This window comes from Ambystoma mexicanum, chromosome 4p, assembly GCF_040938575.1.
Source record: "Ambystoma mexicanum isolate Mex_15411 chromosome 4p, UKY_AmexF1_1, whole genome shotgun sequence".
In the NCBI taxonomy this organism is placed as follows: domain Eukaryota; kingdom Metazoa; phylum Chordata; class Amphibia; order Caudata; family Ambystomatidae; genus Ambystoma; species Ambystoma mexicanum.
This window is the reverse complement of record NC_090927.1, coordinates 973,329,792-973,346,876: the sequence shown is the minus strand read 5'-3', so window position 1 is coordinate 973,346,876 and position 17,085 is coordinate 973,329,792. Positions and strand designations below refer to the sequence as shown.

General features: G+C 45.4%; 1 protein-coding gene across 2 annotated transcripts in view; it reads left to right on the top strand.

The window, feature by feature from the left end:
* ARMC2 (armadillo repeat containing 2) overlaps nucleotides 1–17,085 on the top strand; it is a 948,787-nt gene that overhangs the window by 432,334 nt on the left and 499,368 nt on the right. For both annotated transcript variants that reach the window (XM_069606547.1, XM_069606546.1), the window contains one exon: nucleotides 1,622–1,845. In XM_069606547.1, the coding sequence (XP_069462648.1) occupies nucleotides 1,622–1,845 (224 nt within the window). The remainder of the gene's footprint in view (nucleotides 1–1,621; nucleotides 1,846–17,085) is intronic.

Here is a 17,085-nt window from a genome sequence, read left to right as displayed (position 1 = left end):
CTATTCACTTCCACCCAGACCCCCATAACAAGGAATGTGGATTGGGGAAAGCACCCAGCCTTTCAGCATACCTGCATTCATGTCAGTTTCAGGCAGGACAGTCTCATTCATTGTGTCACACACATAGAAACCAGACACCCATAACATAGAATGCATATTGGTCACACACTATATTCACCTAGGTCCCACCCCAAGGGTGTACCCACAACATAGTCACTGGGAAGGCTCCAGCTAGTCTGGCCTGGACTTCCCCACAATGCATTAGATGGTTCTTCCACCCAACAGCCAGTGAGGGGAAGGGACAGAGTCGGGGCATCCCAGGACATTGGGAAAACAAGGTAACGGGCAATGGAAATGAAGAGGCCACCGGAGCCATCTTGCCTTCTATCAGGAATCCTCTGATTCCATGGCAGGGCCTGGGTATCCCAAAATGGAGGATACTCTGAGCACCTGTCAAATTCAGCATGGATCTGCCACCAGCCCATACCCTGCTCTGTGGGCACACACAGGTGCCCAAAAACACACACTAGGGGCACATGGCTGTACCCCCACAAATAGGTGCGATAAGGGTATCACAAGGGTCTGTGTTCACCGCAACCAAAAAGAGAAAGTGCTGCACTGCCAGGAGTCCAAACTGAAGCAACACATAAAGGCTGTTTCCTACCTGTGGGTGTAAGGAAATCTAAATGAAGGTAAAATGGCAATATAAAGGTTGTTTTAAATGTTCTGCACCCTAAAGACTCATTCCTTGTACTTGGGCTAAAAATGTTTTTCCTTAAATCTGGCTTGGACTCTCTGGTCTTGGGCTTTTCCTCCGGTATACATCACTTTGCAGAATGCTTTTTGGTCACAATTTCTTTGTTGTTTGTATGCCACAAACCGGTAGATGGTAAGTTGGGGTAAGTATATGTTAGCTTGGGGTGGGGGGAGTGGAGGGGGAACATTCGGAGTAAAGAAAATTTGTCAAAGTTGCTTTTCACCAAACAAATGTGGCAAGTCTTCATAAAACCTTTCCACCTGAGTCTCCCTATTGGCCTGCTATATTGTTGGTCTAGAGGGCCCTTAGACTTTGTTGCAGCACATTATTTCCTTGACTGCTGATCGGTTGGGAATCCTAGGGGACACATCCCTTTCCTCTTTTGGACCCTACATCACATAATGGGTAGGGTTATCCAGCCCCCCAAGGTTCTTCCAGCTCAATCGGTCAGTCTATAACATGTAACTTTGTCACAAGCCCTAGATTTACCAAAAGGGCTGTCTAATTCTCTTGATGATTCACTCTAGAATTACATGTCGAAGGGTGTGTAAGGTGATCTATTTTATAGAGTGCTGCATTCTGTATAAGGTGCTAAAGAATACAAGGGCCATAGAGCTAGGATTGCCTGGATGCTCTAATGTTTTTCACCTTCCTTTATCTGAAGCCGTTTTATATTGGGTCTTTCACTGTTAATGAGTTACATTTTGACTGAATTTCCAGTATTTTGTTGTATGTTGCTGAAGGAACCATTCCAATAGAATAAAAAGTGGAATCAGAAATAATTCCTGCATATTTGTATTTTATTTGGATTTCTAATGATCCGATCACAACACCATACATATTAATCACTGGTCTTATTTTCAGATTCACTTTTGGAAGTCCTGAAAGTTGAAGATCTGCAAACGAACAGTGAAGCTATTCTTTACTGCATGGCTGCTATAAAATTCCTTTCTGGAAATACTTCACTTCTACATGATCTGCTTAGCAAAGAAGCAGTAGAACTGCTAGTTCAGTTGATGAAACAGATAAACGGTAGCAGCAAAGAACGCTACACAATTGCTTCCAACTTAGGCCACCTGCTCGTGCAGGTAAGTGAAAACAACGACATGTTTATGCTACGATGGTAAAATGTTTGAAGGATGTTTGTATCAAATCTGAATTACTTTGCAATCTTTGTTTGATCTAGACTTTTAAATAAAAAAGAATGAGAAATAGTGTATACCTATTTAAATATCCTTTCTTTTGAGTTCTTCTAGATTTTGCTAAGGCTTTTAAATGTCCCTTAAGGAGAGGGGAGATGATGGGGATAGGTGTTCAAACCTCTCAGTTTCCATTTGCTTTCTGAAATCTGAAATCTTGCCAACTCCTCGTTAGCGGCTGGAATATTTCCAGATAAATGGAAACTAGCCATAATCAAAGCCCTTCTGAAAAAGCCTGGCTTGGATCCTAATGATCCTGGTAACTACGAGTCCGCTGTCCAGCTTCCTTTTCTGGTAAAGAAAATGGAAAGAGTGGGTACACATCAACTGCAACATTTTGTAGAAAACTCCAAAATAATTCATCCAGCTCAGCCTGGTTTTAGACCAATGTGTCGCACAGAGCTGATAACCACAGCTATAATCAATGTACTTCGGCTAAAACTGGTTCAGAAAAAGGCTGGTGCTGTCGTTCTTTTGGACTTCTCCTTAGCCTTTGGTACCCTGGACCATCAAATCCTGCCATTAATGCTGATGGATTACAGAATACACAGCACGACCGCTGCATGGATACATTCATTATTAAGTTATAGATGCCATCAAGGCTGCCTAGATACCTTTTCATCCCATCACTATGCTGTGGACGGTGGTGTTCCACAGGGCTTTGCCCTGTCCCCTTTACTGTTCAATCTTAATTTGTCCCCTTTGATGGATCTCATTGCTAGTTTTCGAGTATCATTCCACAATTACGCAGATTATTGTAGACTTCAAACCAACTAACATGAAGTGGAATGACAACGTTTGAAAATTCTAGCAGCCATCAAAATCTGGGCTGATGCCAACTTACTAAAAATGAATCCCGACAAGATGGAAATTCTGGTCACTAACTTCAGTCCTTTGACCTGGCCCTTCTAGCCTAAGAATTTCAGCCAATGCCCAGAACCTTATGTAGGGAAGGCATGGTATCACAAGTATGACAATGACACAATGGATACAATTTGTAAAACCTTTATTGAAAATATTGGGGTTGGAGAAACTCCTATTTTGCCCTATAACTAATTCTGCTGGGAGGTTCGGGTGTGCTGATAGGTCGCTTCTTATTATGGAATTGGTTTGGCCTCAACTTTCCCTTGCAGAGTGTGGGAAGTGTCCCTGGCCAAGATGGAGGTTCTATGCTGGCACCCTGATTGGCTGGTGACTTCAGAAGGGGAGAACATTCTAAACAGCCTTTCATTGTTGTATGCCCATCTGAGAGGACATGTTATGAAGTTGTTCCAGTTTACAGGCCTAAATGTCATGGCCACTGTGAGGGGGCACAAGTTGTGCCACAAGCAGGCTCCCAACAGAACCCTGAGGGCCTTAAAACCACTGCAAAAGGGCTGCTGGATCCATCCTGGCGTCTTTGACACCAGGCGCATATGTAAGAAGGAAGGGCTGTTCAAACTAGGTCCCATTTATGTACATGGGCCTTTAAATCCAACATGGAAGCACCCACACAGCGTAGTTCTAAGAACCAAGCCATGCATTCTAGAGTTTTGGGTGTGGCAGGCTTGGAACTACTTTCCCTGGTACTACTTTACCTGGGTTATATAAACCACACCCTGACTGCAGAACACGCTTCGTGTTATTCTGAAACCAGCAGCGTGACGCTCACCGTGTCCAGCTCCTGGTCTTCAGCATCTTCCTCTAATCCTGCAAGAACAAGAACAAGATTATTCTGTCTTACCTGAGAAAACACCATCCAGCACTCAGCATCTCAACTAGGCTGCAATCTGTGTAAACCGAGTGAAGAAGAAACATCATTCACCTGTGAGTACTAGTTTAAGGACTTCCGGCGAACCGCTACCACAGCTGCTGTTCGAACATTGCGACCTGCAATAATGAGAAAGGGAAAAACAATATTAGAACGCCTGCTTCCAAAACATCGAATTCCATCAGTCTTACCTGAATTCTGTCTACGCCACACTTCCATCCGGAGCACCACAGCAACATCTGCAAAGGAAAAGAGACATATTCAGGTTTGCTTTCAATATTAACCAACCGCACAGCGCTGTACTTACCTTAACGGATTCCGGGGGCCTGTTTTTCATCCTGCTCTCATCCACTCGCAGCACCACAGCGGCCTGTGAGGAGAAGAAGAAAACACAGGTTAGCTTTAAAAGACAATAAAGGCGCTGCGCTTTGCGCTTTCTCTTACCTAGAAACGTGCCTCTCCATCCGGCACGCCAGCATCAAGACCTTTGCACCTGGAAAGAAGGAGATAAAGACATTAATGAATTCCCACCATAAACAGAACAAAGACTTAAAATTAACAAACTTACCAGCAGATTTGTGGTCACAGCATGCCTGGGCCCAAGGAAGTCGTACTGCACCAGTGAAGCAACTCGGGCAGCTCGCCAACATACGTCAAGCGCCCCTGCACAAGAAATGCAGGACGGATAGCTTACCCTACAAATAACTAAGGTGAGAAAAGAACCCAGTGGGAAGGGAATTGGTCAGAGGGAGGTGGGAGATTCACCCATTAGACACAGATATCACAAATCCTCCCTTCTGTAATTGCAGATTCATTATTCAGCACTGGGCAACTACGCATCCAGAGTTCCAGATCTCAAAGCCTTCCAGGCGCCCCCAGGGATATCAGGTGAGCGTAACTCTAAAAGGATCTTGGGCATTGAGTAGCAGAGCCAGGACTACATTGGGATTTTCAGGAGACGTTCAGGAGGCAGCAGTGCAGGCAGAAGTTCACTTTGCTACTCTTAAGATAAGTGACTGGTCATCTGGTTATATTTTTTCCTTCACCCGCAGCCCGTTAGAGTTTTCTAACTGTAAATACCCTTTAAGCTGTTTGGGACAGCATTGAGTCAAAGTTTCTAAATTGGAACAGTTTTTAAAAGTTTAATTTACTCGAGCGTCTCGCTCGTAATCTGTAGTTGTGCTGAGTTCGGAATCCATCTCTCTGTTCGGTAAGAGAGGTTGCTAGGAAACTCTCATTGTAAGCTTTCACTTGTATTTGAAAGGTGGACCTTTGTTGTGCGCATCTTCATTGCCCGTGTGGGCAGTACTGTTTATCCGCAAGTCTTCATAGCACGCAAGTGCAAACTTGTTAGACTTTGTGAGTGACCACATAGAGAGCATGCGCGTAACTGCATTCGCATGTCTTCAACGCTTGCATGTCTTCAGTATCGCATGTTCGGTTAGTGAGAATCCTGTGTTTATCGTGTGTGTGCGCAAGACAATTTTTTTTGCGTCTTCGTTGCGTTTTTATTATGCGCGTGCGCGTTGTGGACACATTTCCTGTTGGGTCTTCACGTGTGCGCGGGTCAGGCATCTTACTGGATAGCGTATTAGCGCTAGAGTGTGTAGCCTCATCTGCCCCTTAATGTCTTCTTGCGCGAGCATGTGTTCGGTTCTTAAAGAAGACTGCGCGGGTAACTCTTTCTTCTTCCTGAGATTGTGCGAGTGAGCAGAAAAGAAAAGGTTGAAGGGGCTACAAGCAAAATTGTGGCACAGAACATTAAGTAGAAGTTTCACTGTTCCCATTCAAGGTTACAATACAAATATAAATCTGTTCTAATATGTGGAGGAGGTGTAGACACAATATTGACAGGTACTAAGAGTCTGGAAGACTTTGTGAGATTCCATGAACTTTTTTCCTGGATATTGCTTGGATAAAACTCATCAAAGAAGTTCAAGAAGAGACAGTGACTCAGGGAATGAGAAGGAGATTGGAGCAGCTCTTCTTTCTTCCAGAGAGTTTCAAGGGTGTGCAAAGCTGTTAAGAGTTTCAGGCATCTGCAAGTATTCAAACTTCTCTGGGCAATCTTAAGAAAAGATCCAGGTATGGTTTTTGGGGCAAAAGTGTTTTGGATATAAAAGAATATGCAGGTAAACTAAAAACAACTTAAGGTTCTATGTGTTGCTCTTTTTGTCCCATTTGGTCCAGAAAGTAAAACTGGTGTAGCCTGGTGTTTATTATTTTATCCACTTCCCCCTTTCCCTTGGGAGTGTAACATGCAGAACTGTTAAATACCCTAGTTCTGGATGTGACACTTTGGGGGGACTGTTGGGGGTTCAGCAGCTTCCGTGGACACTGGTCTTGGATTCTTAGCCTGACAGAGTAGGCTTGACCATCAAACGATAAACAAAACAGCACTAGTGGAGTCTGTCGAATCAAAATGGCATATGCTAACAAAACCTAATGCCTGCCCTATCTCTTGTACGAAAAAGTGTAAAAAGGAGATATGTATATAAAGGAAAAATCACAGTTGAGCCAATTCTCCTCCTCACGTTAAACCTCACGGAGTAAGGCGGTCCTCTTAGGCAGTATGACACACTCTGGCTCAGTTTCTAAAACTCTAAGCACTTCCAAACTGTGGATTGAGGCCTTCCAGGCCTGCCACGTTAAAGTCTCTTTCTTGACTTTTAAAATGTATTCCAACGTAAAGTTCACAAAGATCGTCCTCTGGCAGGCTCAGACCTTACAGCACACAGTTCACGTAGGTTCCCCTCTGTTGGGCTCAGTCCTCTCACATCACAGTTCAACACAAACTTGCAAGGGGTCTCCTTTCCTCAAGCTTTTTGTACTGCGAGTCTCCCTCAGTCGGTCTCGGACCCCTTTCAGAAAACAATGCATCTTTTCACAGAAACCTTTGAATGGGCTACTTCTTTTCGCCGGACCACTCTGTTACTTAGTATCGCTGATCTCACAGCTGCCTTTTACTTCAAAGTTCATTCATAGGTCTGCCTTTCTTCGTATCTCACTCCCACGCGTGCAGCCTTCATTTGTGATATAATTTGGTACTTCATTCAGTTTAACATACGCCGGTCTCTCAGTCGCTGTGTGCGCTTTCTGTTTTGCTATTCTCAATTCACGAGTCAAGGTTAATACCACAGGCCTCGCCTTGCCTGCCCAACTGTGTCGTTCACCCGGGAGGGTCGCTGGCATCGTTGGAACACAATGCAATCTTCACTTGTGGGATCTGGTCTTCTCCACATGTCTTTCTCGGTCTGTTAGAGGCAACAACCTGCAGTAGGGAACCCTGTGGATTTTTCGGCCTGCTGCTCTCGTCCCTTGGTCGGTTGCTCTGCTCCAGTAGGTGTGCCTTCACCCCGGAAGTTCTGCTCATGTTCCGCCTTGCTCAGAGTGTGTCTTTAGGTGTTGCCTTTTTTTAGTGTGAGGAGTGCTAACTGGTATCAGGTGTATGCACTTAGTGTAAAGTGCCTGACTTTGCCTGAACCGATTTACGGGACATGTCGAGTACAATGTGAGAGAGTTTGTCTGGGTTCTCTGTCACCCTCTTCCTAGGCCTAGAGTTTGTGTAAAAAGAGGTGGGGTGGTTGGGACTTTGGAAAATCCTGCAAAATAGGATGGGGTAGATGAACAAAAAGGGGGTAATATCGCGTCTCGCCAGCGCCTGTCTCACCCCCACTACCCGAAGACCCCTCGCCCAGGTGATCCTCTGGGACTCGCCACCTCCAGGGTCAGAATCAAAAGTGATGGCTTTTCCCTGGCTACCCGAGCAGAGGATTCAGGGGGAGAAGAAGTGAGGATACCCTCAGGTTCCTCACAGTGGCTATACTCACAATGCAGCTAAATAAGAGACAGTGGCTGTACTCAAAAAGCTAAATATGACACAGTGGCTTTACTAACAAATGCAGCCAACTAAGACAGCGGCTATACTCAAAAATTCTGTTAAATATGACACAGTGGTTATACTAAACAATCTGCCAAATAAGAGCTAGTAGCTTTGCTCAAAGATGAAGATAGAATAACAGTTGCTAAGCTCAGAATGCAGTTAAATATAACACAGTGGTTGGCTATACTATCAAATATTGTACAGTAGCTGAAAGAGCAGCTAAGTTAGACACAGTGGCAAAACTATTAAAGCGCAGCAAGAGTTAAGACTGTGGCAACACTGAAGTTCAGGTAATTACAGGACAGTGGCAAGACATTACAAATACAGAACTGGCTGTGTGGCCAAATAGTCGAAGCCTCTTACCTGAAAGTTGCTGCAGACAGTTTTTAGGGGCCTAACTGGGGTGCCCATGGCAAACAGGCAAGCTGGTAATGTGGTTGCCTTAGGCACCCTTTGCCCTTGGCTAACTGTTAGCCATGGCAAAGGGCATTATGTGCTCTTCATGCTTTCTTCTAGCAGGTCTTATTAGTGATGGGCTTTAGGTAGGTTGGTTAGGGAGTCCCTGTTCACAAGGGGGAGTCTCTCCCAGTGAGGTCTTTCTTGCCTCTTCCCCTAGGGAGGGTTTTGTGTAGTGGACTCACCTCCCTAGCCTCACAGGCAAATGCTCACCTCTGGGGAGAAGTGGCAGAATCTCACGATTCGTCACAGTAATCTTCTTCGCAATTGCTTTACTTATCATTCAGTGGTCGAAGTGGGCGGGAGCGGTGCTCCTATACTTCTTTTAATTAAGTTTTACCGTTCCTATACTTTTATCCTAAAAAGAAACCGTTCCGGAACGGTTTCGTTTTAAAATAAAAGTGTAGGAAGAAGTTAAAACTTGCACTTTCAGTGCACTGCACTGGACATTCCCTTAAACAGCAGGCACATGTGTTTTGGGGTTTGTATTGTGCATGGGAGGGGGCATGGTGATGGGGTTTGTGGGGAGCGGTGCAGGCCAGTAGGGAACATAGTTCCACTACTTCTTTTCGTACATTTTGACCACTGTTATCATTGGATCTCTAAGTAACTGTCTAAGCAAATCTTCATAGTAAGAAGACAAGGGTCTACAATTGTAATTTCTCATATTCACTTCTATTATTGCATCCTTAAGTGACTGTGATACTGAAATATAATCAATCCTTGTGTGTTCTCTGTGGACATGCAAGAACAAATTGTAGTCTTTCTCTGATTCATGAAAAGCATGCAATGTGTTGAAGACCCTAAGATCACTGATTTCTTGTTTAAGTTTGTCTGCTTCCCTAGACCTCTGTGCCTGTAGCCCTGTCAATGTTCTAAACATGTATCCCTAATAATATGCCCATTATATGATTGTATTGTCTATTTTAATGTCAATATGTGTATGTGACGTTCCAGTTTGCCTTGGCATGCTTCTTTCTTCTTCCTGGTGACCAAGGTTTAAAGATTCCTCTTTAATGATGTCAGCTTCCTCCTTGATGAGGGTACATGTTGAACAGTAGTTCCCAGCTCGAGCATTTTACTCCTTAGTCCAGTGTAGTGATCACATGTGCCTGGTTTTGCCATTAAAATTATAGACCATTCGGGAATGGCTATTTAAATCTGATGCCATCTTAAATGGATTTCTCAGTCCCTGGTCGTAACTGTCGCCTTTTTGCAATGTTCTACTAGAAAGGCCCTGGAAGAGCTGCATCTTTGAGGCAAGAAGATCCAGTGGTTGCTGTGAGCCTTAAGCTTAGAACGTTAAACTCCCATGTACAATTCAACTAGATAGAGATTATGTGCCCACATTTAAATTCTGAGATTTGGACCAGATCTGGATCTCCATTCTATCCAACATCCTGTACCTCCAGAGTGGGCAGCTACGAGGCATGAATCTCACCTCTGATTTACTGATGTTCTCCTCCACTGCGTGGGGCCCACCAAGGCCCATTATAGCCCAAATACTAAATTATAAGGACAGAGAAAAGATCCTGGAAAACTTCAGGAAAGGAGGCACGATACAAAGAGCATCAGCAAGAATTACTGCATACCCAGATTACACCCTGCAGGTGCAAAAAAAAGGATGCACTTTCCATCAGTAAAAAAGAGACTTCAAGAATCTAATCTCAAATATATGCTGCTATACCCAGCTAGGTTTAAGATGATAAGTATTGGCCATGCCATGTTCTTCGACACCGCTGAAGATGGACATGGATGGATGGACATGGAAAACCTACCAACGAGGGCTGACGGTCAAGGGGAGCGGGGGGGAACAGCGGACACATGTGTGTGCCTCGCAAGCACTGACGAGACCGCGGATGGACCAGAAATATGTCAATAACAAGGAGCGACAAGCTTACATGGAAGATGACCTTTGGCGCCACAACAACCTGGGAGATGACGTGAGCAAACAACAAGGACCACAGGTTACTGCGAGCAAGAGATTAAGGAGCGTCCTTTACTCAAGACCAGTTTTTGTTTTCAGATACTAGCGGTTACGTATCCGCCCGCCGCACTCCAGACACCAGAGCACAAGACACTAGAGCGGGAGTGAAAAGCGGGAATGCCTGAGCACAAGGTACAGAGCTGGGCACATGTTGGGAGGGAGGAAGTTATGGGGGAGGGTTGGGACAGTTGGGGGACAGCCTATTTGACCACACAGCATGCGCACGGCAGGAACAGTGTACCATGTAGACATATAGGAAATTAAGATAGCCCCTTGGAACGTCGGGGGTCTTAATAGTTACATCAAGAGGAACAGGGTAATGACATACATACGCCGCCAGAAGATAGACATTGCGCTTCTACAAGAGACACATCTTAATGACGAGAAACTAGCTGCTATCCTGAAAAGCTGGCAGGGCACCATTGTGGGCTCTCCGTATTCAGCATATGCCAGAGGGGTACTGATATGGATAGCACTGACGGTCCCCTTTTGGGTACTTCAGACGGTCAAGGATAAAGGAGGGCAGGGTGGTTATGGTACAGGGCTTCTTGGAAAACAGGGAATTGTGCATCATTAACACGCCCCCGACTACAATACTGCAGCTTATTTCTGCACATTATACCCCCAAATAGGCTCACACAGAAACTGCACACTAGTATGGGGAGGGGATTTTAATTGTGCATTAGATCCCAAATTGGACAGGTCAGACAACAAATTCACACACCCGGCCCCTGTGGCTAAAGCCTTAAACACCTTGTTGCAAGCGTTTAACTTATCAGACATTTGCAGAGCCCGCCACCTGCGAGATCCGGGATACTCGCACTACGCTGCCCCAGTGGTTGAAGTGGGTGGGAGCGGTGCTCCTCTACTTCTTTTAATTACATTTTACCGTTCCTATACTTTTATTTTAAAAAGAAACCTTTACGGAACGGTTTCGTTTTAAAATAAAAGTACAGGAAGAGGTTGGAACTTGCACTTTTAGTGCACTGCACAGGACCTTTCCTTAAAGAGCAGGCACATGTGTTTTGGGGTTTTTATTGTGCATGGGAGGGGGCGCGGCGATGGGGTCTGTGGGGAGCGGTGCAGACCAGTAGGGAACATAGTTCCACTACTTCTTTTCGTACACTTAGACCACTGCGCTGCCCCAACAAACCTCTTTACCAGACTAGATTACTTTTTCACAGGCGAGGAAACTCTAAGCGAATTAACCACAGCGGAATATAAAGCGCAAGTACTGTCGGACCACTCACCGCTAATAGTAACATGGCACGTTTTCCCAGCCAGAGCATGCAACCTGGAAGCTCAGAAGCGAGGCCTTGAAAGACGAGGGGTTTCATTAAAACCTTAGACCGGGAGTTAAAGACTACTTCGAACATAATACTGGTAGTGTAGCGTCCGCTGGGACATTATGGAAAGCCTTTAAATTGGTAATTAGAGAAATAGCAATAGCTAAGACTGTTATAAGACTATACAAGCCACAATAGAGAGAGACATAGCTGATGCGGAAGCTACACTTGAAGAAATAGACAGCGCAAGGGGAATGACAAGGGAGCGAGCCAGTGAGGCTAATCGCCTGAAACATGAATGCTTTAAACACTAGGACAGATTAGGCACCCTGAATTACACTAAATAAGTAGAAAAACAACATGCGGATGGAGACAAGCCAGGACGTCTGTTGGCCTGGCTATATAAAAGTGAATCCAAACGCGAGTTGATACTGGCAATTATAGATAAAGACGGGACAGCGTATGCGTCACAAGAAGGGATAAATAACTGTTTTCTCAACTACTATAAAGAGTTATACGCAGAGACCTCTGTGACATGGCCCTCCGACATAGAGGAAGCCCTGGCGCACATAGATATCCCAAAGTTGGACAAAGGGGTAGCTGAATGAGCTGGAACTTACTATCAGAGGGCAACCAACAGGTAAGACTCCTGGGACAGGTGGGCTACCCAGGGAATTTTATAAAGAATACATAAAAGATATCATGCCACCATTGCTAGCAATGCTGAATGAAGCATTCGACACAGAAACCCTCCCGCTGTCGCTGAGAGAATCCCTTATTATACTGCTGCTAAATCCAAATAAACACGAAATCAAGATAATAATAATATAATAATAATACTTACAGCCCTACTGGCCAATAGGCTCAAAAGGGTAATAGCAAGCTCATACACCGAGATCAAACGGGATACGTCCCAGAGAAGAATATCATATTGAATCTGCAGAGGTTGCACCACATTATGGACCATGCCAAAGACAGCACGAACCATTACGCAATAGCCTCATTAGACGCGGTCAAGGCATTTGACTCGGTCAGGCGGCCATGGCTGCTAGCTACACTGCATAGATTTGGCATGGGGCCCACATATACAAAATGGGTATGACTGCTCTATAGCAAGCCGGTGGCTAGAGTCAAGACAGGCAACCAGATTTCGGAACAGTAGGTGTTAAAAAAAAAAGGCACGAGGCAAGGATGCCCATGGTCCCCAATATTATTTATTCTGGCACTAGAACCCTTAGCAGTGCATCTCCTCCTGAAGGAATACCAGGAAGCGGGCGTAGATGTACATTGCAGGTGGAATTTAATTTTGTTGTACGCTGATGACATGCTCATCTACCTTAAAACCCAGAGACCGATTTACAATATATATAAGATGTACTTGAGCGCCACGCAGATCTTTCAGGCATCACAGTTAGTGAAAAAAAATGGTGCTTGTTCCCTTTGGCGGGTTACACAGAGATGCCGTGGAGCACACTTCCTGTGCTGTCAGTGAAGTGGGAGGTGGAAACATTTAAATATCTGGGAGTCAATATCTACCCCAACCCCAAGACGGAGCACACACAAAACACACAGTCGGCAGCAGATAAAGTGATGAAGTCTATGGACTTCTGGGTTAAACTACCCCTATCACTGATGGGCAGAGCGGCATTACTGAAGATGATGGTGCTCCCTAGATGCCTACACTACTTCGCAAATGTCCCATACGACATCCCTAGAAGTTTCTTTAAGAAGCTGGAAACAGTATGCCAGGGGTTCTTGTGGCGCAAGGGCCGGAGCAGACTGGCACTTAAAGAAACCATATGACCAAGGGGCATAAAGGTACCCAACTTTGAGGCATATTTCGTGGCGAGCCAATTAGTTTGTTACGAAGTGGCTAGCAGATGAACAGTTGCAGAATACTCATATTCTCCAACTTGTATGTACCCCATTTTTCATGAAGGAAATAATCTGGATCCAAACGACACATTTGCCAAGGCCCCCACTCTTACTAATGCTAGGGAAGTCGATATGGCACAAAGCTTCTCATCTATTAGGGGGGGTCAGACCCCCTATTCTCCCCAAATCCCACTGGTAACACTTAAAGGAATAGTGCGCTCAAAAATGTTTTTTTTTTAAAAAAAAAACGTTATTTAATACTGGCATGTTCACGTTGCGGGAAGGTCATATTTCACGTACAGCGGTACAGTATACAAGCATATCATAGGTATATAGTGCAACAGCTTATACAACATTTGGGGTGTGGGGGGAAAGGGGTCAGAGGGGAAGGAGACAGAACATAGTGGGTCACGCAGGGGGGGGGTTCCAGTTCTCATGGTCCTTGTTTTGTCTTCCTCTGACATTAAGTACGCTCTGAGGGGAGCCCATATGTCTTTGGGCCTCGAGGTTTACTGGACCCCTCGAACATAAGTTTCTTCGCATTCCTGTGTGTTGATCAAGTCTCGTATCCAGCTTTGGTGTGTTGGGGGATCTTTTGATTTCCATTTCCTGAGGATGTTCCGTTTGGCCACTGCTCCACCCACTGCAAACAGTCTGTACGTTTTGACCGATGCCTTCCCTATGTCTCCCAGTAGGTATTTCAACAGTGTGCCCGTAATGTTCGTGTTTAAAATAGAGTTCATAGTCTTTGCCACTTCGTTCCAGAATTGCTTGATTGGTGGGTATTCCCAATACATATGAATGGCTGTTGCCTCATGTGTGCCACATTTGGGGCATGATTGTGGTTTGGAGGGGTCAAACTTGGAGATTTGCTTGGGTGTAATATGCAGGTGGTTCAAAATTTTAAATTGGATAAGATAAAGTTTGCGCAGAGGGAGATAGTTTTTGTATATCTGCAATAGTTTGTCCATTGTTGCTCTTCTATCTGGATGTTCAAGTCTTTTTTCCATTTGGATTTAATGTCATTCTTGGATGGTGTGTTGGACTGTGTTATCCTGTACAGCCTGGAAACACTGCCCGTGAAGCCGTCTTCTGTAAGGATCTCAGTTAGGAACCTTTAGGGTTGGAGAAGCCTTCAGGAAGGTTAGCCATTTCTTCTTGCAGGAGGCCTTTAGTCGTTGATCTTGTAGTGTTGTGGATAGACCTTTTCCTGCTCTGTTTTGGATTTCTGACACCGTGAGGAACCGACCTTCCGGGAAAAGGTCTCCAACTTTGGCTTGCTTTTCAGGGTCCCAAGATGTTTGTATAGTGCGGTCCATTGTGGGTTCCAGACCTGGGTAGTGCCATAGGGGTGAGTGTGGCCAGTATGCTGTTTCGTATCCTACTCTTTTAAGGCTCTGCGACCATGCTCGCACTGTCGATTCCTTTGAGTCGGTGAATGATTTTTCTCTTGGTACCTTGGCGAATATCATGCTTTTTAGTTCCAGGGGGGATGCTGCACATTTTTCTGCGTGTATGTGAGCAAATAGTTCTACAGGATTGGACCAGTATTTTGCGAAGTGTGCCGGTGCTGAGTAGTAGTATAGTTGGAAATCCGGGGCCGGCAGGCACCTGTGTCGTAATTTTTGCATAGTTTGGACCAGCTTAGTCTGGGCGTCTTCCCTCCCCAGATGAAACGTGTGGCAAGTGTTTGTAGTGTATTGAAAAATGTCCTGCCCGGCCAGATCGGGGATTCCGTTGAATAGGCATAGTAGCTTTGGTATTATCAACATTTTCAGTAGGGCGATACGACCATAGAGGGACAGTGGCAGCCTGATCCAAGCATTGAGTTTGTATTCCAGTTGTGTAAGATATGGAGCGTAGTTATTGGCAAACAAGGTTCGTCTGTCTGGCGCCATTATAATGCCCAGGTATCTCGCAGTGGTAGGGGACCAGCGTAAGCCTTCCATCGCTGCAGTCTGGATAGTGGACTCGGTCAGTGGGATTATTTCGGACTTGGCTTGGTTGATTTTATATCCAGAATGTTTGGTGAATTCGGCTATATCTCGTAGTACCGGTGCGAGATGGATATCAGAGTTCCTGAGGTATAGCATTGTGTTGTCTGCATAGAGGGAGATGAATTGTGGGGACCCCATTATGCGTATCCCTTTCCAGGAATGGTTGTGACACACACACAGCCATTCCCTCTATTGTTATTGAAAATATTAACAGAGAGAGTGGGCAGCCTTGCCTGGTACCTCTTTGTAATGTAAAGTTGGCCAATAGTGTTTTGTTGGTTCGTACTCTGGCCGTATGGTTGTAGTACAGTATTTTCATGAATCGGAGAAAGCCTGCGCCGAACCCCATCTTACTCAGGATTCCATACATGAATTTCCATGAGATGGAGTTGAACGCTTTTTCTGCGTCTAGTGTGACTGCCACCGTCTGTGCCCAGTGGTTTAATTGGGAGGTGATGGCGAAGAAGTGCCTGACATTCAGGGCAGTGGAGCATCCAGGAATAAACTCTGATTGGTCCAGGTGCACCAGTTTGGTCATATATGGGTTCAATTTGTTGGTTAGGGCTTTTGCGAAAATGTTTGTGTCGACGTTGAAGAGGGACAGCGGTCTGTAAGAGGAAGGAGAATGTGCGGGCTTAACAGAACAGTGATGATGGCTTCTCTCATTGTCGGGGGAGCGTTCCGGATTCAAGAGATTCTTCCCATACTTCTAGGAGCCATGGGGCCAGTTCGTCTCCAAGGATTTTGTAGAGGTCGGCAGGTAGGCCGTCTGACCCTGGTGCTCTGCCCGCCCTAAGGTCTTTGATTTGATTGCTTGCTGTAGATCTCTAGGGTTAGTGGTAGATCAATAATGACACTTTCTTCTCGAGTGAGCCTGGGGAGCGGAAAGGAGTCCAGGTACTTGGTCTGCATTCGTGTAAAGCTTGCTGTAAAATTCTCAGAATACCTCATTCACCTTCTGGTGGTCTACATGAGTCCTGCCTTGTTCATCTGTAATGCTGGTGATTTGTCTGTGTCCCTGTTCTGTCTTGACAAGGTTGGCCAGTAGCTTGCCAGATTTATTGCCCTCTCCATATTTCCTCACCTTGATTGGTTGCGCAGTGTACCACACCTCGTGTTCTGCTAGTGTCGTGAATTTGGCGAGGGCTTCATGTAGCCTAGCTAGTGTTGCGGGTTCTGGTACTCTTGTATATGCTGTCTCTGACTCTTTAATGTGGTCTTCCGTTAGGGCTAGCTGGGTGTGTATGTCTTTCAACGTGCTGTGAACCTTGGAGATCAAGTGTCCTCTTAGCCATGCTTTAAAGGATTCCCAGATTGTGTGATGTGATTTCACCGAATTTTGGTTCTGGTCGAAGTAGTCCTGCATTTCGATACGGAGCGCTTCGTGGGGTGCGACATCTCGTAGGAGGTCAGGAGGCATTCTCCATAGGTGGCGTTCTGGCATGGGTGACCCAATCTGGATTTCAAGTACCACTGGCGAGTGGTCCGAGAGTGTTCTCGGTAGTATAGTGCATTCCTTCAGTCCCAAGATGCAACTCGTGGAGCAGAGCCAATAATCAATTCTAGAGCTCGACCCATGGACGTATGAATGAAATGTGTAGTCTCTGATGTTGGGATGCATTTCTCTCCAGGCATCTGCAAGCGGTAGAGAGGCCATGGCCTGTTTTATGGTTAGTGCTAATTTCGAGTTCATCCGCGGCGCCGTGGATGCCCTGTCAAGTAAGGGGTCCAGTGTAGTATTGAAGTCTCCCCCCCCATATCACGCTTGTTTCTTCTGTTGGGGATATCAGGGTCACAATCTGCTGGTAGAACTCTGGTGTGTCGAAACTGGGGCGTAAGTATTTATGATAATTAGTTCCTGGCCATGCAATGAGCCCCATATTATTACAAATCTT